General features: G+C 51.0%; 1 protein-coding gene across 1 annotated transcript in view; it reads left to right on the top strand.

The window, feature by feature from the left end:
• LOC123399756 (dynamin-like protein ARC5) overlaps positions 1-25,061 on the top strand; it is a 58,694-nt gene that overhangs the window by 22,405 nt on the left and 11,228 nt on the right. The window contains exons 4-11 of the mRNA XM_045094138.1: positions 42-263; positions 12,097-12,230; positions 12,327-12,419; positions 12,917-12,980; positions 13,259-13,307; positions 13,397-13,479; positions 22,551-22,708; positions 22,789-22,849. Of these exons, the coding sequence (XP_044950073.1) occupies positions 42-263; positions 12,097-12,230; positions 12,327-12,419; positions 12,917-12,980; positions 13,259-13,307; positions 13,397-13,479; positions 22,551-22,708; positions 22,789-22,849 (864 nt within the window). The remainder of the gene's footprint in view (positions 1-41; positions 264-12,096; positions 12,231-12,326; positions 12,420-12,916; positions 12,981-13,258; positions 13,308-13,396; positions 13,480-22,550; positions 22,709-22,788; positions 22,850-25,061) is intronic.

Here is a 25,061-nt window from a genome sequence, read left to right as displayed (position 1 = left end):
CTGCCTTCCAGCTACATTGTGTTCCCTTTTTGGTACTGCAGGTTGATCCTGATCTTGCAAGGACTGTTCTAGTCTCCACAAAACTTGACACGAAAATTCCACAATTCGCACGTGCCGCTGATGTTGAAGTGTTTCTTCACCCACCAACTTGTGTTCTAGATGGTTCCTTACTGGGAGATCATCCCTTTTTCACATCAGTGCCTTCTGGGAGAGTTGGTTCTTGCCATGAAGCTGTCTTCAGATCAAATGTAGACTTTAAGAAGGTAATGACACTATTCCATAGAGCTTGCTGTTCTCCCTCCTGTGAACTTTGAGTTTTCTGTGAGCTTGTCTTTGCTGGTATGTCTGTATTCTAGTTTTAAGTTGCCTGTGAATTTTCTCCATATGTATGTGAAGGCCAACTGGTCATCAGATTCCACCTTTTTTCATGTGAATAAAATCTCGTTCTACAGTCAACTGGACGAAGATCATGCTGGAAATGTCTCACTCATCCATATGCATTATTCCCTTGCATAGGATGTCACACATTCTCTCTCTCTCAGAAAAAAAGGATGTCACACAGTAGAAATATGTAGAATCATGTCAGAGGGAGCTTTGGTTTCTGAAATGTTAACAGGGAGTTAAGTTATAGGTGAAAGTTGCGAGTTACCTGTCTGTTTATTGGTTCCAATAATTTAGATAGCTTCCATTTAAATATTAATACATGGTTTAAACTTCCCAAAACCCATAAAGTGCCTCCTTAAAGTACGCCTCCATTTTTCTGTATACTTCTGTGTGATCAAGATGTCTTTGGAGTATCACTAATGAACATGTTCAAAAAATGAAGGATTCTACTGCAGAACGTAAATAAATTGTGCTCAAGATCTGTCTGTGGTGAGTTACACCACTATCGGGTCATTGATTAGTGCCAAGTAAGAACAAATGAAATGTTGCAACCTAGCAGCAAAAAGAGAGCTGCTTTATAGAACACTAAATGTCCATGTTATGGAGCACCTCTTTGCCAGGGTTATGTCAGGACCCAACTGAAGATGCAGGTTTCCATTCAGTGATTACAGCATGTTCTGAACTTCCAGCTGTTGGCGCGAACCAGGTCCACCCGTCCATCTTCGATCCAACGCTCCACTGTCGGCCATACCGCTTCGCTGAGTTAGGTGGCCTCGGATCGCGTTCATCTTCGATCGGACGGCTCTCCCCTGCGCGCGCGTCGCTGTGGCTTGTGGCTCTCCAGCCCCTGCTACAGGAACGCCGGCCACCATTTTTGCCCTCTTCGTTTTACCTCACTTTGTAAGGCTATAAAGCCATGAATTCCAGCTAGTTTGTGGGCATAACTTGATTTAGGGTTTCCCCCTTTTGCGCTGCCAGTGTTCCTGGCCGGCTTAGGTTCCTCTACCTGTACTAGAACTCCCTGAATTCGTCCCTGAAATCGAGCTATTTGCAAGGAAATACTGCTGTCATGCGTTGATTGTTGATCTTCAGACACTCCTGGGTCTGACAAGTGGTAATCAGAGCAAGGTTTCTCCTTGGCGGCGCGAGATGGAGTAGGAGGAGCCGTAAAATCCTCCCTCTCTCACCGGGGACTAGTGGCGATGGTGAACTCCGGCGGCGTAGTGGTGGCGGTGAGAAATTCGGTACAGGTTTGGTGCGGGATGTGGTTGCGGAAACACACCGTCTCTGCAGTAAAATCCCACCCTCCCTCCCAAATCCGGTGTACTTCCGGCGGCGGTGCTGGCGGCGGCAGGATCGACGGCAAAGGTCGGGTTGCAGCTCCGGCTGTGGTAAAATTCCTCCCTTTTCTGCCCGAAGATCTCCGGCAGAGGGTTACTTGGCTCTTGGCCAGTTCTGAAACCCTTTTGCTCCCTTCTGGACAAGATGACAGGCCCGACGGATTCCTCTTCCTCGGATCGTCTGGAATGGCAATCCCTGCAATTGGATGTCAAGATCCTGCAACAGAATAGGGAATCGGACAGACACGATTTTGAGGTCTTCCAAGAGCATATCAGTTTTGGCACGTTGCAGAGCACTCTGGGAGAACTACAGAACACCTTGTCCAATTTCATCGCAGGTTTCCCTAAACCAAGAGAGAACCCACCCAACCCCGAAGAGATAGCACAGGGTAGTGGTGAACACCGAACTCCCCACGGGCCTACCTTGAATCCCCAGGACGCCCATCACACTCCTGTTACTGCTGGATCTGCCACCCTGGTGGACAAGCAGACGGGGAAGGAACTCAACCTGGATGGTAGCAACAAAGTACCTTACAGGCACCCACACTTTGCAGCAAACATGCACATTCCTCCAGAAGCAAGACCACATACTGCTGGCCCTCCTGCAACCAATGCACAACAGCTTTTACTCAATGACCAGGGACAACCCGACTAAGTTCCTCACCAGGAAGGAAGAATGGCAAATGGTACTAGAGAACCAGTGCTTCACAACAGAAGACCACTTGCTCTAGTCAAGCCAGCAAAATACAATATTCCTGAATTTGATGGCATGGGCACTGATTCCTGGATACAAACTATTGAGCTCTACTTTGAAGCTGCAAGAACACCATTGGAACAGAAGACTGAAATTGCAGTAACTTACCTCAAGGGACTTGCAACTGAATGGTGGAGAGAGACTGGAATCATTGCAAACACTCCACCTTGGTACAGGTTTTGCAGACTGCTGGGTGACAGGTTTGCTGAAACTTCAGTTTGTGATAATGTCAGGTTATTCCATGTTCTCACTCAAACAGGAACTGTCAATGAGTATGTCCTCAAGTTTGAACAAGCTATGTACTTAATGCGGAGAGACAATCCCGCTCTACCACAAGACTATTACAAATCCAGTTTTATCTCTGGACTGCAGGATAATATACAACACCATGTCCAGTGCCATGAACCTGCAGATTTGCAAAAGGCTATGTGGCTAGCTAGAAGAATTGAACAAGCACAGCCACAAAGAAAAAATGCTTCCACTGCAACTAACTTCACACAAGTCAGGAAGCAATTACAGTTTGACCCAGGCAAACCAGGCCCCACCAACACAGCTACTATAATCCAACAAGCAAGGGTAAAAGGAATTTGCTATAAGTGCAAGGAGCCTTGGTTCCCTGGCCATAAGAAGGTGTGTAAGTTAGCAAACCAAGCTCAAATTCAGGCCTTACAAAATGCTTGTCCAGAGGATGCTGAGCTGGTTTACTATACTGAAGTCACTGATGAAGCTGATGCCCCCTTCCCTTTGATGGTGATGATACACCCCTACGAATATCCATGCATGCTCTTATGGGCATGAGATCAACCAGAAAGCTCAGTTTCATAGTTACAGTTATGTTGGCAACACTCCTACTGCTGCACTAATTGATAGTGGCAGTACTGCTACTTTTCTCACACCCAAGATTGCTGCCTTAGCAAAATGTGCTCTCTCACCAACCAAAAGAAGACATGTGATAGTAGCAAATGGAGAGACCCTCTGGTCTGAATTTGTTGCTCTGCACACCCCCTTCTCCCTGCAAGGAACCCAGTTCTCAACTGACTTCAGAGTCCTACAACTACAGGGCTATGATGTAATTTTGGGAGCAGATTGGATGGCCTCTTTCATGCGATAGTAGCAAATGGAGAGACCCTCTGGTCTGAATTTGTTGCTCTACACACCCCCTTCTCCCTGCAAGGAACCCAGTTCTCAACTGACTTCAGAGTCCTACAACTACTAAACCCTACTCCTGCAGCCGGGCCCGCAACGACCCGGTCGTGCGCGTCGCCTAGCGCGCAGGGAGACACCCCCTCGGGCGATGGACCCACCACGGCCAATGCCTGCGCGTTTCGGGATCCGGACGGCTCATCCTCACCACCTGTGGCTCCCGAGGCTGATCCACTGTCGGGGCAAAGCGATGCTTCGCCCTCGTCAGCTCCTGTGGCTGATATGTCACCTGCTGCTTTGCATGCCGACCCCGCCACTACTACACATGATGCAGTGCCCACGTCCACCCCTGCGGCCCTGCCGGATCTGCATGGCACCCTCTCCTCGCCAACGTGGGACGCGAGTGGTGGGACCCCATCCATCGCGCCTTCGCCCCCTCCTGCCGCTGCCATCGGGGACGTTGACTTGGGCTGCCCCTCCCCGCGGCCCAGGAGCCCAGAAGCATACTGCGAAGGCCCACGCCTCCTGATGCCCACGCCAACAGGCCCGCTTCCCCAAGCCCGTCAACGCCGCAATCCACCCCTGCGTCCCATGCGCCTCAAATGCGCAGCGCAGGGCGCTTTGCCACGCCGCCAATCACTCTGCGACGTACCTGACAGCCGGCCTCTGTCAGCTCCTGGACCCTTGGAGACTTCCTCGCCGCGACAACTAAGCAGACTTGCTCTGCCCTCCCCAACCCCGGATGCAAACGTCGCCGACAGCCCCTGAACTTCTCGCCGCGCCGCGGACGATCTGCCACCGTTGTGAAGACCAAGCCCGGCGTGCCGCCCACCGCTGAGCGCCGTGCGCAGGTCCAGATACTGCGCACCCTCGGCATCATCGGCACCGATCAGGTGATCTCCGCCGAGGCTATGAAGGCTTATGATGGGGTCTTTGCTGCGCCCCTCTCACATGCTGTGTTGACGGCCATTGCCGCGCTCGTTGGCCGCGCGCTGCCCGCCGACCCGTCCATGGCGCCTGTCACCACGGTGATATCGGGCAGCCCGATCGAGGCCTAGCCGCGCCGTCGCGAGCCCATTTGTCGGCCTCTGCCTAATGGATCACGGCCTCAAAATCATCAACTGGAACGTTCGGGGCCTCAACGCCCGTGCTAGACATACGACAGTTCGCTCGCTAGTTGTAACTTCCAGCGCTTCGATCGCTTGCTTCCAGGAGACTAAAATGGAATTCGTCTACTCGTCGACTGTCCTTGAGACGTTGGGCTCTGAGTTTGATGAATATGTTTATCTCCCAGCGAACGGCACCCGTGGCGGGATACTACTGGCGTGGAAGAGCCAGGACGTGACGATCACGGACCCGATGTTCACCACCAATACCATCTCCGCCCGAGTTAACACACCTGGTAGCACGAGCTTGCCGTGGTGGCTATCTATCGTCTATGGCCCCCAGGACAACAACGCCAAGATAGCTTTTCTGCAGGAGATTCACGACGTCCGCGACGCATGCCCCGGGCCATGGCTCATCTGCGGGGACTTCAATATGATCTACCGTGACGAAGACAAGAACAACGACAATCTCAATCGGAGAATGACGGGGCGGTTCCGTCGCGTTCTCAACGACCTCGCGCTCAAGGAGATTTACCTCAGCGGCCGGCGCTATACATGGTCCAACGAGCAGAACCCGCCCACCCTGGTCCATCTCGATCGGGTGCTGTGCTCCACGGACTGGGATGAGCGGCACGGCGGATGCCACCTGCGTTGCCTGGCCTCGGATCACTCCCCCCTCTTGCTCGACTGCTCGCCACTCCCAGCAACGCGTCGACGATTCCACTTCGAGGAGTACTGGACTCGTCTCGCCGGTTTCCCGGAGATCGTGGCGGCCTCATGGCATTCGGTGGATGATGTCGACCCGTTTCAGCGGTTCATGCGGCGCATGCAGGCCACAGCACGCAAGCTCACCAGCTGGAGCGCGCGTTCTGTTGGCAACGTGCGAGACCAGCTTGCGATCTCTCATGAGCTGCTGCTCCGCTTTGACGCCGCGCAAGAGCAACGGGCCCTATCACCGCATGAGGACTGGCTGCGTCGTCAACTCAAGCTCTCTTACCTTGGCCTTGCTTCCCTTGAGCGGACGATCGCCCGGCAGCGCGCTCGCATTGCCTTCCTCAGAGATGGCGACGCGAACACTACATTCTACCATCGCCAGTGCGCATACCGCAAGCAGAAGAACCGGATACATGGCATCTCTGTCGACGGCGCCGTTATCACCGATCATACCGACATGGCCGCGGCCACTTTCGAGCACTTTGACAGCCGGATTGGGACGAACATGCAGCGTGACTGCACCATTAGCCTGTCGCAATTCATCGAGCCCTCAAACCTGGAAGATCTTGACGCGCCATTCAGCGAGGATGAGATTTGGCAAGCCATCAAAAGCATGCCGTCCCGCAAGGCGCCCGGCCCCGACGGCTTCACCGCGGAGTTCCTCCGATCCTGCTGGCAGATCATCAAGCATGACCTCTGATGCGTCTTTGACCAGATTTACGCGCTGCGTGGACGAGGGTTTAGCTGCCTTAACCAGGCGCTGATCACGCTCCTCCCCAAGCGCGCCGAGGCCACTGGCCTGGGTGATTATAGACCCATAAGCCTAATTCACATCGTCGCCAAGGTCCTGGCCAAGCTGCTTTCGCTCCGCCTAGCTCCCAGGCTCAACAACCTCGTCAGCAACGTTCAAAACGCGTTCATCCCCGGGCGAAGTCTTCACGACAACTTCATCCTAGTGCGTCAATCCGCACGACTATTGCATCAGCTGGGTGCCCCTCGCGTGCTGCTGAAACTTGACTTGGCACGGGCTTTCGACTCCGTCTCGTGGCCCTTCCTATTCGAGGTGCTGCGATGCCATGGCTTCGGCAACCGCTTCCTTGGTTGGATCGCCCTTCTCCCGTCGTCGGCCAGCACCAAGGTTCTCCTCAACGGCAACCCTGGACCAGCGATTTGGCACCGCCGTGGACTGCGCCAAGGTGATCCAGTCTCCCCGCAGCTCTTCGTCCTTGCTGTCGATACGTTGGGCAGGCTCTTTCATCGCGCGGTCGAGCTCCGAGTCATGCAGCAGCTGCATCCGCGCCGCGCCATCCCCACCATATCCCTCTACGCCGGCGACGTAATTCTTCTGTGCCACCCCTCGCCGGACGATATCGCGGCGGTGAAGGAGATTCTGCAGCTCTTTGGACGCGCCTCTGGCCTGCATGTGAACTTCCAGAAGAGCGCTGCGGCCCTCATCCGCTGCGACACCGTGGACGCTGCGACACCGTGGACGCTGCTCATGTTGTTCCGCACCTGGGCTGCCCCATCGTCGAATTCCCGCTTACTTGGGCATCCCGCTCACGCTGCGTCGCCCCACGACTGCCCAACTGCAACCCGTCTTCGATAAGGTCGCTGGGAAGCTGCCCTCCTGGAAGGCCTGGCTCATGAACAAAGCCGGCCGCCTTGCTTTCGCCAAGGCTGTCTTGAGCGCGATCCCCATTCATCAGCTCCTTGTGCTTGCGCCGCCAAAGAAGACCATCAAACTCTTGGAGAAGATTGAGAGAGGATTCCTCTGGGCTGGCCGCGCCGAGGCCCACGGAGGCAATTGTCATGTCAACTGGCAGCGCGTCTGCCGGCCCATCCAGTTTGGGGGCCTCGGCGTTCACGACCTCGAGCGCACTGGCTTCGCCCTTCGCATGCGGTGGCAGTGGCTCAGCCGAGTCGATGCTGGCAGGGCCTGGAGCGGCCTTGACCTGCACTTCGCGCTCGAGGAGCGCGCGCTCTTCTTCGCCTCTACTATCATGGCTATCGGCAATGGCTAGCGCGCCCTGTTCTGGGAGGACCGATGGATCAACGGACGTGCGATCCGAGAGATCGCGCCTCTCCTTTTTGATCTCATCCCCAAACAGCGTCGCAAGTCAAGAACTGTTGCGGACGGCCTTCACGCGAACCAATGGGCCGCGGACATTCACGGCATGATTGGCATCCCGGAGATTGGAGAATACCTGCGCCTCTGGCACATGCTCGCCGAAACTGTCCTCACTGACGCACCAGACCGCATTCGCTGGAAGTGGACCGCGAACGGCGAGTACTCCGCCAAGTCCGCATACCTTGCCACTTTTCAAGGCTCCGCGAGATGCCAAGCTTGGAAACTTACCTGGAAGTGCTGGGCACCGCCTCGGGTGCGCTTCTTCCACTGGCTTGCCAACCTCGATCGGTGCTGGACGGCCGACCACCTCGCGAGGCGCAACCTGCCGCACCCACAGCGCTGCCCTCTTTGCGATCAGGCTCCGGAGACGATTCATCATCTTCTCCTGGAATGCCCTTTCAGCCGTGAAGTGTGGCACGAGATCCTCTCATGGCTGCGCCTCTCTTGCCCGCTGCCCAATAACGATGCCACTCTCCACGACTGGTGGTGCTCTGCACGACACGACACCCCTAAGCCGCCTATGCACAAGGGATTGGCTTCCGCTCTTTGCTCGTCCCTTGGATGATTTGGAAGCATCGCAACGGATGCGTGTTTGAGGGTGCAACACCGTCGGTTACCTCCCTGGCGGCTACGATTAAGGAAGAGGCCGGCCTCTGGGCCAGAGCGGGCGCCTTGGGGCTCCGGGCCATCTTGCCACAAACATGGGATGTCCACTAGTGTGCATGTGTTCACCTTGTAAATATGCCTCCTAGGAGGATTGTACTAAAACCCTTATTTTTCAATTCAATGAACCGCAAAAGTCTTTTGCGTTTTCTCGAAAAAAAAAACTACTAAACCCTAACCTAAACCCTAAACCCAGGGCTATGATGTAATTTTGGGAGCAGATTGGATGGCCTCTTTCAGCCCAGTAGAGCTGGACTTTGATGAAATGCAAGTCAAGATCACTTTGGAAAATGGGGAGAAGAAAATTTTCAAGGATGAGGAGGCCTTCCGGATGAACCTGTTTGTGGAGCTGTACTCTTCCTCGACATAATATCTGTGCAGGAACCAGTGGAAAATGTTGTGCCTGAACCTGTTCAACAGATCTTAAATAAGTACTCACCTGTTTTAAGTACTCCAATTACTCTCCCTCCAAAAAGATCTGTTGACCATGTCATCACCTTCACCCCTCAGGGTAAAATCGTTAATCAAAGGACCTACAGACTACCACACCACCAAAAGGATGCTATGGAAGGCATCATCAAGGAGATGATCAAAACTAAAGTAATTAGGGACAACACTAGCCCCTATTCTTCCCCTGCCCTCCTGGTCAAGAAAAAGGACATGACCTGGAGATTGGTGAATGATTTTAGAAAGATCAATGAGAAAACTGTTAAAAATAAATACCCTATTCCTGTCGTAGATGACCTCCTGGATGAATTAAAGGGAGTTACTGTGTTCTCCAAGCTGGATCTAAGAAGTGGCTACCACCAAATCAAAATGCAAGACGAGGACATTGGCAAAACTGCTTTCAGTACCCATTGTGGCCACTATGAATACTTAGTCATGCCCTTTGGATTGACCAATGCTCCAGCCACTTTCCAACAACTCATGAATACTATCCTGGCACCTTACCTCAGAAAATTTGTGTTGGTTTTCTTTGATGACATTTTGATTTACAGCAGAAACCCGAAGGAGCATCTTGAACACCTACAACTGGTTCTCGAAGCCTTGCATTCAAACCAACTATATGCTAAGCTCAGTAAATGCACTTTTGCACAACCTTAGGTAGAGTATTTGGGACATGTAATCAGAGGAGATGGAGTTGCCATTGACCCCACAAAAAATGAGGCAATAGTCAAATGGCCAACTCCTGAAAATGTCACCCACCTGAGAAGCTTCTTAGGTCTTACTGGTTACGACAGAAGGTTCATCCAAAACTACGGGTATATCTGCAAACCCCTATACCAATCCCTAAAGAAAGACAATTTCAAAGGGGTAATGAGCAAATGGATGCCTTCAACACATTGAAAAACAAAATGACTCAAGCACCTGTCCTTACCCTCCCTGACTTTTCCCAACCCTTCATCTTGGAAACAGATGCTTGTGCTTATGGAATTGGGGTTGTACTTATGCAGGAGGGCAGACCCCTGTCGTACTTCAGCAAAACAATTGGCCCCAAAGCTGCTGCTATGTCCACTTATGACAAAGAGGCTATGGCCATTATTGAAGCTTTGAAACATTGGAAGCACTACTTTGCTGCATCATCATTGATCATAAGAACTGATCAGCAAAGTTTGAAATACATTCAGGAACAGAAACTCATAGAAGGGGTTCAACACAAATTACTCATCAAGCTGTTGGCTTACAACTTTAAAGTTGAATAAGCAAGGAAAGAACAACAAGGTTGCTGATGCTCTATCTAGAGTAAAATACAGTCTACACTCATTGGTTGCAAGTCAAGCAAAATCAGTGTGGATATCTGAAGTAATATCCAGCTATGCACAAGACCAGAGATGCAAAGATCTGCTCTCCCAACATGCAATCTCTGCAACTGCCATCCCAAACTATGTACTTCAACAGGGCATCATAAGGTACAAAAACAGAATTTTCATTGGCAAAGACAATAATCTCAGAACTAAGCTGGTAGCTGTCCTACACAACTCTGAATTGGGTGGCCATTCTGGACACAGGGCCACATATCAGAGACTCAAACTCCTATTCCATTGGCCTGAAATGAAACAATTCATTGTTGATTACATCAAGCAGTGTCCAACATGTCAAATCAACAAACCTGAACGCTGCAAATACCCTGGATTATTGCAGCCTCTCCCAGTCCCTGATTTTGCTTGGTGTCACATTAGCATGGATTTTATTGAAGGGCTACCCACCTCCCAAAACAAGGACATGATTCTGGTTGTGGTTGATAGATTCACCAAATATGGGCATTTCATTGCAATGAAACACCCAATTACAGTCAGCACTGTAGCAACAACTTTTACTGAAAACATCTTCAAACTGCATGGCCTACCCTCAGTCATTGTTACTGACAGAGACAGAATTTTCACTAGCCTCCTTTGACAAGAACTTTTCAAGAAATTGGGCATCAAACTTGAAATGAGCACCTCATACCACCCTCAATCAGATGGGCAAACTGAAAGAGTTAATCAGTGTCTGGAAAACTACCTCAGATGCATGGCCTTCTTGCAATCCAAGAAATGGATGAACTGGCTTCCTCTGGCTGAATGGTGGTACAATACAAGCTACCACACATCATTAAAAATCACCCCTTTTCAGGCACTTTACAACAGACCACCCAGCATGCTGGCTGAAGCTGCTTTGTACCCTGCTGAACAAGCTCAAGAATTCTCTTCTATCCTCACCGCAGAACAAATTGCTGCCCAGATCAAAGCAAATCTTCTAAAAGCACAAGAAAGGATGAAACACTATGCTGACAAGAAAAGATCTGAAAGGTCACTTGATATGGGGGATATGGTTTACATCAAACTACAACCTTACAAACATACTACACTCAGTATTCACAGATGCTTAAAGCTAGACTCCAAGTACTATGGCCCCTTTCGAATTATTCAGAAAATTGGCCCTGTGGCTTACAAGTTGCTCCTGCCAGACCATTGCAAACTTCATCCCACATTTCATGTCAGCCAGTTGAAGAAACATCTGGGTCCTCGGGCCATTCCAAACCCCAACCTGCCACTACTCCATGAAAGATGGTACTATTGTGCTCGAACCAGAGAAACTGTTGGATAGAAAACTCATCCCCAGGACCCAGGGTGATATCCAGATCCCTGTTGCTCGCTGGCTAATCAAATGGGCTAATTTGGAAGAGCAAGACGCTACCTGGGAGGATGCGACCTTCATCCAGAAAGTATTCCCAGCATTCAGACCTGAGGACAGGCTTGGAGTCGATCGGGGGGAGTTGTCAGGACCCAACTGAAGATGCAGGTTTCCATCCAGTGATTACAGCATGTTTTGAACTTCCAGCCGTTGGCGCGAACCAGCTCCAGCCGTCCATCTTCGATCCAACACTCCACTGTCGGCCGTACCGCTTCGCTGAGTTAGGTGGCCTCGGGTCGCGTTCATCTTCGATCGGACGGCTCTGCCCTGCGCGCGCGTCGCTGTGGCTCTCCAGCGCCTGCTACAGGAACGCCGGCCACCATTTTTACCCTCTTCTTTTTACCTCACTTTGTAAGGCTATAAAGCCATGAATTCCAGCTCGTTTGTGGGCATAACTTGATATAGGGTTTCCCCCTTTTGTGCCGCCAGTGTTCCTGGTCGGCTTAGGTTCCTCTACCTGTACTAGAACTCCCTGAATACGTCCCTGAAATCGAGCTATTTGCAGGGAAATACTGCTGTCATGTGTTGATTGTTGATCTTCAGACACTCCTGGGTCTGACAGGTTATTCTCTGTCAGCACTTGTTAGCCAATTATGATTTGCCTTTTCTCCTATCTGTACTGTGTAGTTATCAAGAACCTTTTGTGTTACTGGATCCTTGGAAGGCATCTAATTTTTCTAGGTTCTGCAGGCAATTTCACTGAGAGAGTTGGATGATGTTACATCTCTTGAAGACAAGCTAGGAAGGTCACTTACAAGGGAGGAGAAGAACAGGATAGGAGTGAGTAACTTAAGATTATTTTTGGAAGAATTGCTGCAGAACAGGTATTCTTGTATATTATTTGCAGAGCCAGAGGCCAGAGCATATAGTTTTTCATCATTCTTTGTATCTGTGGATTCATACAAATTAATATGAACAAGGTACATTGAGAGTGTTCCGTCGATTATTCCACTTCTTGAGAAGGAACATCGCGCTGCATCGTGGAAGTTGCGCAAAGTCACACAAGAAATCAGGTGATAACTTGATTTCCAGCAAGTATGTATATAGTTCAGTGCACTTAAGTGGCCACTTGTGACCCATTTCCTATAGTACAATGCTATCCTGTTGGAATTCGAAGCTTATCTTATAGAGCTATTTGGATGAGTGGGTGAATGAACTATTTTCCTCTGCACTTTCGAAAATAACCTTTTTCTTCTCTGATAATTGCAAGCCAGCTTGGTATGCACATCTGCTGCACCAGCAATGCAGTGTAATGCCTCCAATATTTCCTGAAAGTGACAAATAAATCTGTCTTGGAGTATGTTTATACTGTTAGTAAAGAAAAGAGGAACAAAACAAAAACTATGTTCTAGTCTCACTTCCATATAGCATAACAGGTTATCTGAAGTACTAAGTTTATGAAGAAAAGAAAGCTAAGGCGGTCTGTTCCTTCTGTCCTCATGTGCTTTGTAGCCAAGCTTTTCATTCAAGAAGCCTGCTATCCTGCTAATGGCATTCTGTATCTGGACAGTGATTTGGACGAAGCAAAACTAAAGGAGAAAGCTCGCCTATTTCATGATTCATTTTTGACAAAGGTGCTTAGTGCTTACTACTCTAGCTAAATACCGACAGTGTCTTACATTATTTAAAATGAAGCATCTTTCATGTATTATAAGAACAACAAATAATCTTTAAATGTTATCTTAAATATATGGCTATACTTCTAGGTTGCAGCATATTTATCAATTAACCATTTCTTCATTGTATGTGTATGAGACATACAGTATATTACTGAATTGTTCACTGCATCTAGTACCCAGGAAAACACAGCTTGATATAAATCTGAAGATTTGTTTATTATCTCGTGTTTCAGTTATCTTTGCTACTGAAAGGCATGGTGGTGGCGCCTCCTGATAAGTTTGGTGAGTGTTTTATCTCATCCGGTTCATTTTGAAAGAGTCCTTGTTAACTGTGTTGTGCTAGCAATTTCTCGGAACTCTTGGGCCTTTAGGAGAAACTTTAGTTAATGAGAGGATCAGTGGAGGAACATTTACTGGAAGCGAGAATTTCCAGCTCCCAAACAAGATAATGCCTGTAAGTTCTTTTCCAGTGTGTTTGCTATATATGAGAATACCATCAAAATAGACTACATCAAATTTTCCAATGAAGTGTCTAAGAACATGGTTCATTAAGCGCATAAAGGTGCTAGGGGCATTAGACAACCCAGGCGGTATGACTAACCATTTATAAAAACCAAATTTGTTTTAGAAGCCGCCTTCCATTCATCCCCTATTTGCATGTGGATTTGGTGATAATCACTCTTCAAACCAATTTTGGAGTGTTCATCAAGCATGCCATCTAAATGTGGGATGGTGTGCCTATAGCAAACCGTAATGTTGTTTATCGGGCGGCAATCACAACACATGCGCCAAGTGCCATCTTTCTTAGGGACAATGATAGCTGGTACCACACAAGGACTAAGACTTTCACGAACATGCCCTTTGTTGAGGAGGTCTTGTACTTGGTGTTGGATTTCTTTGTCTCCTCGGGGCTGACGCGGTAAGGGGTCGGTTTGGTAGTGGTGCGTCAGGAATGAGATCTACCCTATGTTCAATCCCGCATAGTGGAGGAAGGCCCGATGGCGTCTCAGTGGGAACACACCCTCAAATTCATGCAAAACACGAGACAAAGATAGGAAGTGGGGGTGAGTCGTTAGTCAAAATGGCTTCCTCTTTGTACAAAAGTACAAAGTGGAGCACATGTGATGGGCTCTCGCTCACTTCCCTCAAATCTCTTTTGGTGGATAAGAGAACTATGTCCTTGTTGGCACTCATCATGGAGACACTCATTTTTTTGCTTGTGACGCTCACTCACTTTATTGTGGTTCTCTCGCCCACTAGGTTCTCCATGATCATGTGAATGTCTTGGTGGAGCTTGTGCCTTGTCGGCAATGACCTGATTGGGTGACATGGGACGTAGCACATACTCCTTGCCCTTCCACTTGAAGCTATAATGGTTGGTGCGACCATTGTGCATGGCTCCACGGTCGAATCGCCATGTCCTTCCTAGGAATAGGTGGCACACGGTCGAATCGCCATGTCCTTCCTAGGAATAGGTGGCACACGGTCATGGGCACCACATCACATTCCACCGTGTCCTCATAAACTTCAATTTTGAAGAATACTTCCACCACGTGCTTGACCTTGATTGCGTCGGTGTCACTCAACCATTGCACCTTGTATGGCCCTGAGTGTTGCTTGTACTTGAGGTGCAATTTGGTGCATAGCTCTTCACTTGCCAAATTATGGCAATTTTCACCATCTATGATAACCTTGATAGATCTTTCATTGATTCCCTCTTTGGTGTGAAAGATATGACATCTTTGGTTGTTGAATAGTCAAAATCTTGGAGATAACAAGGGTGGGACCTGAGTCGTTGTCAAAAAACACTTGATCAACTTCATCATCATTGACTTGCCAATGTTGAGCAACATTGTCCAAAGCTTCCAATTCTCCTTCGGTTCTGGAATCATACTCGCCACCGTCATCGATGATCATTGCCCGTCTTGTAGGATAACATTGAATTTGGCTTGTTTTGTCGGTGATGTCCCATGGAGTGGTGCATGTCATAATGCGAGGCTTGAAGGCACTTGTAGGTGGCCGAATTGAAGTAGTCACGGAGAATTGGAGCTTGTAGTAGCACCACTACCGGGTGTAGCTCGAGTGTAAGGCGTCGTGCTTGAAGAGACTTGAGAGTTGATGTTGAAGGTTCTTGATGTGTAGGATGAGTACTTGGGAGTACTTGGCATCTTCTTGTACTTGTTGCTCCGCTTTTGTTGCTTGCTGGACCAACTCTAGCGTGTTGTTGTATGGTTGGAAATCTGCATTCCGCTTGATGGGGTGGTTGAGTCCATTGAGAAAACGAGCCATGGTTTGCTCACTAGACTCCTTCATATTGGCTCGGATCATCATGATTTTTATCTCCTTGTACTATTCTTTGAGAGACTTGGTGCCTTGCTCAATAATTTGGAGATTCTTGAAGAGATTGCGAGTACAGCGTGTGAGCAAAAATCTTGCCCTCATGACTTGTTTCATAGCATCCTAAGTAGTGATGGGAGGTTCTACTTGCTCTTGTCGACGTTCAATAACCTTCAATAACTTGTTCCCACCATATGAGAACATACTCATCAAACTCGAGTGAGGCCATCGCCATTTACTTCAACTGCTGAAGTTGTGACATAGAAGATCTTGTCCACCTTGAGTGGCCAAGAAAGATATTCTTCGGGGTCAGTGCCGCCAGAGAACTCTGGCATTGTGAACTCGAGCTTACCGAAACGTTCTTCGCCCTCTTGATTGTTGTGGAGTCGCCTTTGTTCTTCTGGTGGAGGGTGTCGGTTGGTGACTCGCTCTTCGTCTTGTTCTTGGCGAGCAATGCGAGGTGCATTTGCTATGCGGCACATTTCATTACATTGTTCCATGCGAGCCTCGTCTTCTTGTCTTGCCACTCGTGCTTGCCTTGCATGTTCTTCATAAATGTGTTGTTGTGCACGGAGGGCTTCATGTGCTTGCTCTTGACGGCGAGCTTCATCTTGGCGATGAACATTGCACTCGTCTTCTTCATCTTGATGGTGGCGCTCATTGTTGCACGTTCATCTTTAGCTTGTCGTTCTCGGTGCTCACGGTCAAGAATGCGGTTTCGAAGGCCATTGCCACTGAGGTTGTGGCGGCCGTTGATGCTCTTGTTCTTCATGATGGTGGTGGTGTCGAGAGCGGTGGTACTTGCGCCGGATGGTATCCCGGAGGTACTTGCACTTGAGTTCCATCTTGAAGATGAAGACGATTTGCGATTGTTGAGCGTCTCTTGAATGCGGTCCATTTGCACGTCCATCTTGGCGGCGAGGTGGTCCCTCATGCGGACATTGGATTGGCGCATGTCAACGAAGAGGTTCTCGATGCGCTCATTTAAGATGATATTTGCATCATTCATAGCTCTTTGGAGTCTTGAAGTGGTGAGACTCAGTGAGGAAGTCCTGTTGGCCCTCTTGGTCGTCGAAAATCAGACAAGAAGTACCTTCCCTATCCATCATATTCGGCAAAATGTGAGTAGGAATGGGGATGGACAATATCAAAGTTACCTCTTTTTTATGTTGGTGAAGGATCACACGATGTCACACATGTCAATGCAAAGTAAATAACTTGGTATTCACCCTTGTCCAATCTCACACCTACACACAAAGGTTTATAGTGAAGCTTGGTAGGGATTGGTGGCATGAAATCAAGCAAGCTGAATTCAAGATTTTGTAAAAGTTGGAAGTGAACCACAATGAACTCAAAATGCCATGCAAGGGATCTCAATTGTAAGGATAGAGAGGCAAAAATAAAAAAAGTGCACGCACGAAGATGATGGGGCTTGTGCAACCAAGTAAATAAGCATACCAAATTAACCTAGCGAAGACTAAGCTCGTGTTGCACAAACTCGAGAAGAGACGCTTGCTCGATTGCACGTGAAGGGCAAGGATTCGATCACTTGACTACCACTCTACTACTATCAAATTTTGAAGTTTTCCTATAAGTATCCTTGGCACTCGTTTTTTTTTGTTCTTTGCACCTTTTTGCATACAATTTATTTGATATTTCTTTTTCTTGCTTTTGCATTTTCTCTTTGAGCCAACATCGAAATCACAAGAGTATAGCTATCAAGATAATGCGAGGGTCCAAAACAAACCTCACAAGGTACCGAAAGATCAATGAGATCGAGGTGACTAAGGAAGACAAGTGATCGATGCCCGACAATACTCGATGAGCATAGGATCAAGGTTTTCGCAAAGGAATGGATGGCTCATAAGGGTAATGACAATGAAGGTAAAGTTTGTGTGACCGATTGTTATACTTCATCGACACCTCTACCTTGAAAAAATCGGAAGGGACCGGCCTTGCTTCCGGTGTCGGTATCAAAAGGATGGATGGATCGTCGTCGAGGGTGAGCTTGTTGGTCAATGAAGGCGTTGTAGTGGTACTTGTCGATCTTGTGGATGAAGTCCTAGCTCAAAGCTGGTGAAGATGCCGGAGATGTGGGCTGTTGGACAAAGTCGGATACACAGTCAGATAAAAAGTTGGACCATTTGATCCTATGTCGGATAGTCTGACTTTGCCCAAGCAGGTGTGGGTCAACTCGAGAGTGAACTCAAAAAATTGGAAGTAGGAAAAAGAAAAATTGGGGGCAAAATTGGCCAAGTGGACGCAAATCAAAGGTAGATCGACTCATATAACACTGGATCCATGGATCAAATCCAACGAAATCTCAGTAGACTAATATCTCGAAATTGAGCGAGGCTATTTACGTGGTTTTTCGAAATTGGCAAGAACAAAACAAAATTAGGCTAGAAATATGAGGGGGTGGGGAGGGCTCCAATTCGTGGCAACCTTGCTCATGATACCAAATGATACGGGGTAATCACGAATTAGAGGTCGATTTGAGGTGAAACACTAAGAACACGATGATCAAGCACCGCGGAGTGGGAGGACTACCATGGTGAATGTCATCTACGCTGCCTTGCGTCTGTCGTATCCGATCATTGCCCGCTGCTGTTGGATTGCTCTCCAATGCCCGCGGCCCACAAGCGCTTCCGCTTCGAGGATTACTGGCCGCGCCTCGATGGCTTCCACGACACAGTCGCCACGGCCTGGAGCTCGGTGCACGATCATGATCCCTTCCGGCGGCTGGTTAGGCGCCTGCAAGCCACGGCCCGTGCCCTCACTAGCTGGAGCGCCAAGTCCACGGGCAACATCCAGGACAAACTGGCCATCTCTCGCGAGCTGATCTCCCGCTTCGACCAAGCGCTTGAGTGCCGCTAGCTCACCCCGCCGGAAGACTGGCTGCACAAGCAGCTAAAGATGGCGTACCTTGGCATGGCTTCGCTTGAGCGCACAATTGCCCGGCAGCGCGCTCGCATATCTTTCCTCGCGGACGGTGACACTCGCTTGAGCTTCTTCCACAGGCAATGCTCGTATCGCCGGCAGAAGAACCGAGTGCACAACCTGCTTGTGGACGGGCAAGTGCTCTGTGATCACGAGGAGATGGCTCATGCGGCATTTGCGCACTTTGACGGGCTGCTGGGCACAGCCGCTGACCGGGTTCACACGCTCGACCTCGAGCATCTCATCACGCCCGGTGACCTGGACAACCTGGAGGCGCCATTCATCCCCGAGGAGATATGGGCAGCGGTCAGACGCATGCCCGCGCACAAGGCGCCAGGTCCGGATGGGTTCATCGCCGAATTCCTGCGTGCCTGCTAGAGCATGATCAGGTAGGACATCATCGACGCCTTTGAGCTGCTCTATTCGTTGCGCGGGCGAGGATTCAGCAAGCTCAACCAAGCCCTGCTAACCCTGCTGCCAAAGCGCGCGGACGCCCACAAGCTCGGCGACTACCGGCCGATATGCCCGATCCACATCGTGGCCAAGATCTTCGCGAAGGTCCTGTCATTGCGCATCGCTCCAAAGCTCGACAACCTGGTGAGCCGCAACCAGAACGCCTTCATCGGCGGACGCACGCTTCACGACAACTTCGTCCTCGTCCGACAATCCCTAAGTTTGCTTCACCACCTGGGCGCGCCGCGCATCATGCTCAAGCTCGACCTCACGCGGGCCTTTGACTCCATATCATGGCCTTTCCTCTTTGAGGTTCTGCGCCAGTATGGGTTTGGGGACAGATTTAGGGAATGGCTGGCCATATTCTTATCTTCGGCCAGCACCCGTGTCTTGCTCAATGGAGTGTCCGGACCCCCGATATGGCATCGCCGCGGGCTGCGCCAAGGCGACTCCACATCCCCCCAGTTATTCGTCTTGGTTGTCGACACGCTTGCTCGCCTCATGCATCGGGCACTCCAGACCGGCATCCTTCGGCGCCTTCACCCACGCCGCAACATCCCAGCCATATCCCTATACGCCGACGATGTGATGCTGTTCTGCCACGCCGAGATGGATGAGGTTCTCGCCGTGAAGAGCATCCTGGGTATCTTCGGGACGGCATCAGGACTACAGGTCAACTACGGCAAGAGTTCAGCCATGACACTGCACGGATACGAGTCCAGCGCCAATCTGTTGGAGGCTCTCGGATGCCAGACGGCGGACCTGCCCATCACTTACTTGGGCATCCCGCTTACCACGCGCCGGCCCTCAGCGGCACAGATGCTGCCGCTTGTCGACGCCGTGGCTGGGCGCCTCCCGTCGTGGAAAGCCTGGCTAATGAACAAGGCCGGGCGGCTGGCGCTTGTTAAGTCAGTGCTCAGTGCGATCCCCATACATCAGATGCTCGCCCCTGCGCCCCCGAAGAAAACCCTGAAGCAACTCGAGAAGATCCAGTGTGGTTTTCTTTGGGCTGGCCGAGAGGTCGCCCATGGAGGACACTGTCACGTGAACTGGCGCACGGTCTGCCGGCCGATCGAATATGGCGGGCTGGGCGTCCGAGACCTTGAGCGCACGGGGCTCGCCCTCAGACTCCGATGGCTTTGGCTATCGAGGACGGACACCGACCGTGCCTGGCAGGGCTTCGACCTGCAGTTCACACCTGAGGAGCGCGGCCTCTTCTACGCCTCTACATCCATGGTGGTCGGGAACGGTTTGACAGCCCTATTCTGGGAAGACCGCTACCGCTGGCTTCGCGATCAGTCCATTCGCGAGCTCGCGCCCCTGCTCTACCTATGCGTCCCCAAAAACAGAAGAAAAGCGCGGACGGTGGCGGAGGGCATCGATGGCAACGCTTGGGCACGTGACATCCGCGGAGTTGTAGGCCTGCAAGAGATTGGGCAGTACCTGCGGACGTGGCAGCTTGTGACGCACACAACACTGTCCACCGAGCCGGACAAGCTCGTCTGGAACTGGACGACCAATGGCGTCTACTCGGCGAGGTCCTACTACCGGGCCACCTTCCACGGATCGATGACATGCCGCTCCTGGAAGCTTATTTGGAAGGGCTGGGCGCCGCCGAAAGTGAAGTTCTTTCACTGGCTCACTAACCAGGACCGCTGCTGGACAGCTGAGCGGCTCGCTCGCCGCGGCCTTCATCATCACCCTCGATGCCTTCTATGCGACCAAGAGCCGGAAACCATCCGGCATCTGCTGCTTACATGCCCTTTCGTGAGGCAGGCCTGGCACGAGACCCTATCTTTATCTTGGTTGCGCCTGCCGGCCCCGTCGCCAGAACACGACGCCTCACTCCAGGACTGGTGGCTGAGGGCGAGGGATGCCACGCCACTATCGCTTCGCAAGGCGCTGATGTCGGCCGCACTACTGGTACCCTGGATGATTTGGAAGCATAGAAACGCGTGTGTTTTTGACCATGTAACACCATCGCTCGATGAGCTCATGGACAGGATCAAGGATGAGACCAGATGTTGGGCAAGAGCCGGGGCCAAAGGGCTCAGGGTAGTCTTGCCCACATCCTCATGTAACGCTGTTGTACTAGCCTAATCCTCATGTAACGCTGTTGTACTAGCCTAATCCTCATGTAACACTGCTGTACTAGCCTCTTAGGAGGATGTAACACCCCCCCCCCCTTCTTTTCAATACAATGAAACGCAAAGGCTTTTTGCGCTTTCTCGAAAAAAGCACAACACTCAAGAGGAAATCACTCACATGGACAAGGATTCATACACAAGTACTCAAATCACAAGGACAAACAAGGATACATCTCAAGATCCAAACATCAACAAGGTAAAAGATAACTAGGGTAGGAGTTCGTCCCCAAATCCAAGAGGAATCGGAAGTCTTGAGAGATAGTTCTTTCCCAATCTTCCCCAATCAGAAGGATGTGGAGGTCTTGATAATCCAAGAGGATTCTTCTCCAAATTGGAGGTCTTGATCTCCAAAGAAGGGGAGCCTTGGCGCAGTGGTAAAGCTGCTGCCTTGTGATCATGAGGTCATGGATTCAAGTCCTGGAAACAGCCTCTTACAGAAATGTAGGGAAAGGCTGCGTACAATAGACCCAAAGTTGTCGGACCTTTCCCCGGACCCTGCGCAAGCGGGAGCTACGTGCACCGGGCTGCCTTTTTTATTTGCTAACCCGATAAATGAGGAGGAGTACGGTATATATAGTCTAGGGACGGAAGGGGATGAAGAAGGGAGGGTTAATGTCTGGGCCTGAATCTCGTGCTTGCAGGCAAAGTCGGATAGTCTGACTTGTCGGACTTTCTGACCCCATGTCCGACGTAATATTTGACCTGATCCAGAGAGCCTGGGAAAGTCCGACATCAAGTCGGACTATCCAACATGTCAGACTAAAAGACAAACATTTTGCCAGGTTCATCCGATGTGGTCTAGATAGGTCTTGCAAGTTGGGCATCAAAGACGGTTCTCAGCAGGATGAGCTCTTTGGGGACTTCTTGCTTCCTTCTTGAGTCCTTTTTTTCTCCTCCATGGCTTGGCCTTCGTTCCTCACTTCTCCAGGCTTGTTTCCATCACACCTAAGTATGTATAGGGTTCCTGAGTAAGGTAGCAACGATGTCTCATATGCAAGTATAGGAAGCTCATGTAGGAAGTCACCTCGGTGTCGATAGCGCGCACACGAGCCCTTGTCATTAGACCACATGGAGCTTGAGGGTTGGATGATGGGTTCATGGTGGTGTCCATGGGATGCTCCGCATCGTTCTCCCTCTCCTCTCGCTCTACCTCCCAACCCCAACTTGACTGAATCAGCAGCCATAAACCATGTTGAACCCTTCCCTCCACCCTCTCAAGTTTCATCGTTTCTGAACCTCCAAGCCCCTCCCACCATCCTCCTGGTATTCGCGCTACTCGAGGCTGGGATGACGTTCTTCTCATGTGTAGCGTCGGAATTCATTCAGTGGGGAGCAAGCTGACTCATTCTGTCTCAGTGGCCTATATTTTCCTTTTAGCTATAGTTGTCGAGTCCATTTTAGGAGGTTAAATAGATGATTTGTTTACGGGGGGTTGCTGTGGACTCGCTTGACTTCATAACTTCTTTCCAACCCTTTAATCCCCCAAAAATTTCTCGTGGAGAAAAGATAACCACATTTTGTCTTGAAAGCTCAAACGCAGTCCGTCATGTAATGTATACCTATATACCATGACTGTGCTCTTATAACTACTGGAGTCTTTGATATGTATTTTTGTAATGCAAAATGCATACCACGTTTTGGTTCTCAGAATGCTGGAATGCGTCTTTACGGTGGTGCACAATACCATCGGGCAATGGCTGAATTTCGTCTGGTTGTTGGAAGTATTAAGTGCCCCCCGATTACTAGGGAGGAAATAGTCAACGCTTGTGGTGTTGAAGATATTCATGATGGGACGAATTACTCCAGGTATTCTCTTTCCACATGTTAGAAATGCTTCTGTTGTACTTATATAGTATATTTATTCACTTTTGATATTGTTTTGCTAGGACTGCTTGTGTAATTGCTGTGGCAAAAGCACGCGACACATTTGAGCCTTTCCTTCATCAGGTTGGTGAGCTCACCTGAACTGTGGGCATATCAACAAACTATGCATAGATGCCCCTCTTCACCTTTATTCATGGCTGCCCATTCCAGACTTGTACAGTCACACTGCAGCTCTTGCATATTATTTGTGTGATTATGGTTTCAACGAAATCATCGACCATGTTTTCCGTGCTCGGTGCTTCGTTCTGTTCTGGACTGAGGCTAACATGTGAATAGTATTTCCATATAAATCATTTGAAGTCAAATGAAAGTGAACATAGTTATAGAAACTTAGAAAGTACTCCCCCCCGTTCCTAAATATAAGGCTTTTTAGAGATTCCAATATAGACTACATACGAAAAAAATGAGTGAATCTACACTCTAAAATATGCCTATATACATCTGTATATAGGCCGTATTGAAATCTCTAAAAACCCTTATATTTAGAAACGGAGGGATTAGTTGAATTCCCCGTGGCTGGATAAGGTTGGGCCTTTTGTTATGACCGGTACAACGTACCAACGGAGGAGGCCCAATGGGCAGGGTTAATTACGGGCTTAGCCCAAGTTATCTTACCTATCTTAGAGTCCAAGTTATATTAGAGTCCAAGTTAGAGTCCAAGTTATCTAGGGTTTAGTGGAGGCTGTCCTCCTATATAAACACATGTACCCCTTCGATATTAAGCAGACAATAAACAGTATATTCTGTTGTCGTCTCCCTCACGAGACGAGAGCCCCAAACCCTAGCCGCCTCTCTCTCTCTCTCTCTCTCTCTCTCTCTCTCTCTCACGCCGCGACGGCGCCCAACCGCCGGCGCCGGCGTCCCCAACCTCGCAGCACGCACTTCCACCCCTACAACCTACGTCCGAGACCTGGTAGAACCCTAGCCTCTACCAATTTGGTATCAGGTAGCTTGGGTTCGATGAGTTTGTCGGACCTTCCCACCACCACCGCCGCCGCCACCACCGCCTTCCACGCCACCTCGCAGCAGCCGCCGCCGCCGCACCACTCGCCGCCGCCGGCCACCTCAGGTCCGGCCGCCTCCGGTCCCGCGGCCCTGGCGGTCGAACCCGCCCCCGTCCTCTCCCCGGCGGAGATGTCCTCGGCGATCCGCGACCTCAACCTGGCGGTCTCGAACCTCCGGACTTTCCTCCAGGCTTCGTACGCAACCCCGCCACCACCGCCTCTGCCGGCGGCGCCCTTCGCGCCACCGCCCCGCCCACTGTCGCGCCCCAGGGCCTGCCGATCACCCAGGTCCGGTGGCCGCTGTCGCCGTCCCCGCTACCGACGTGGATTGACACGACGGCGCCACTACAGCCGACGGTGTTGCAGCCACCCGCCCCACCTTCGGGGGGGGGGGGGGGTCGGCGGGTACATTGATCCGTACGCCGGGAGCTCCGTGGTGCCGCAGCACTCTCCTTCCGCCGCGCTGGGTCGTCACGAGGGCACCTACGCGGCCTCGCCACACGTGCAGCAGCCACCCCGCTTCACCAAGCTGGAGTTCGCCAGCTACGACGGCACCGTCGACCCCCTGAACTGGCTCAATCAGTGCGACCAGTTTTTCAGGGGGCAGCGGACCATGGCGTCCGACCGCACGTGGATCGCCTCCTACCACCTCCGTGGCGCCGCCCAGACTTGGTACTACGCCCTCGAGCAGGATGAGGGCGGGATGCCTCCGTGGGAGCGCTTTCGCGACCTGTGTCTCCTCCGGTTCGGCCCCCCCATACGTGGGAGCCGCTTGGCCGAGCTCGGCCGCCAACCCTTCACCACCTCGGTGCAGGACTTCGCCGACCGCTTCCAGACATTGGCCTGCCATGCGCCTGACGTCACGGCTCGCCAACGCGCCGAGCTCTTCGTCAGCGGCCTTCCCGACCACATCCGCATCGATGTCGAGATGCGCGACCCCCAGGACCTGCAGACGGCCATGTATTACGCACGCGCGTACGAGCAGCGCGCCAACGCCCTGCAGCAGGCGTTCCCGGGCCGCGGCACGCGTCCCCCGACCCGACCCGCCCCAGCGGCCGCCACCCCGACACGCCCCGCCCTGCCGGCCGCTACTGCGGCTGCCCCCGCGCCGACATGCACCTTCCGACGCTTGACGTCGGCCGAGCAGCTCGACCGCCGCCGCAAGGGCCTGTGCTTCAACTGCGACGAGCCGTATGCGCCGGGTCATACGTGCGCCCGCCTGTTCTACTTGGAGACCGTCGACGACGCGGAGGTGGAGGCCCTCACCGCGG

This window comes from Hordeum vulgare, chromosome 5H, assembly GCF_904849725.1.
Source record: "Hordeum vulgare subsp. vulgare chromosome 5H, MorexV3_pseudomolecules_assembly, whole genome shotgun sequence".
Classification (NCBI taxonomy): Eukaryota; Viridiplantae; Streptophyta; class Magnoliopsida; order Poales; family Poaceae; genus Hordeum; species Hordeum vulgare.
Note: the sequence above shows the minus strand (reverse complement) of the source record. Positions and strands in the feature narration are given on the sequence as shown.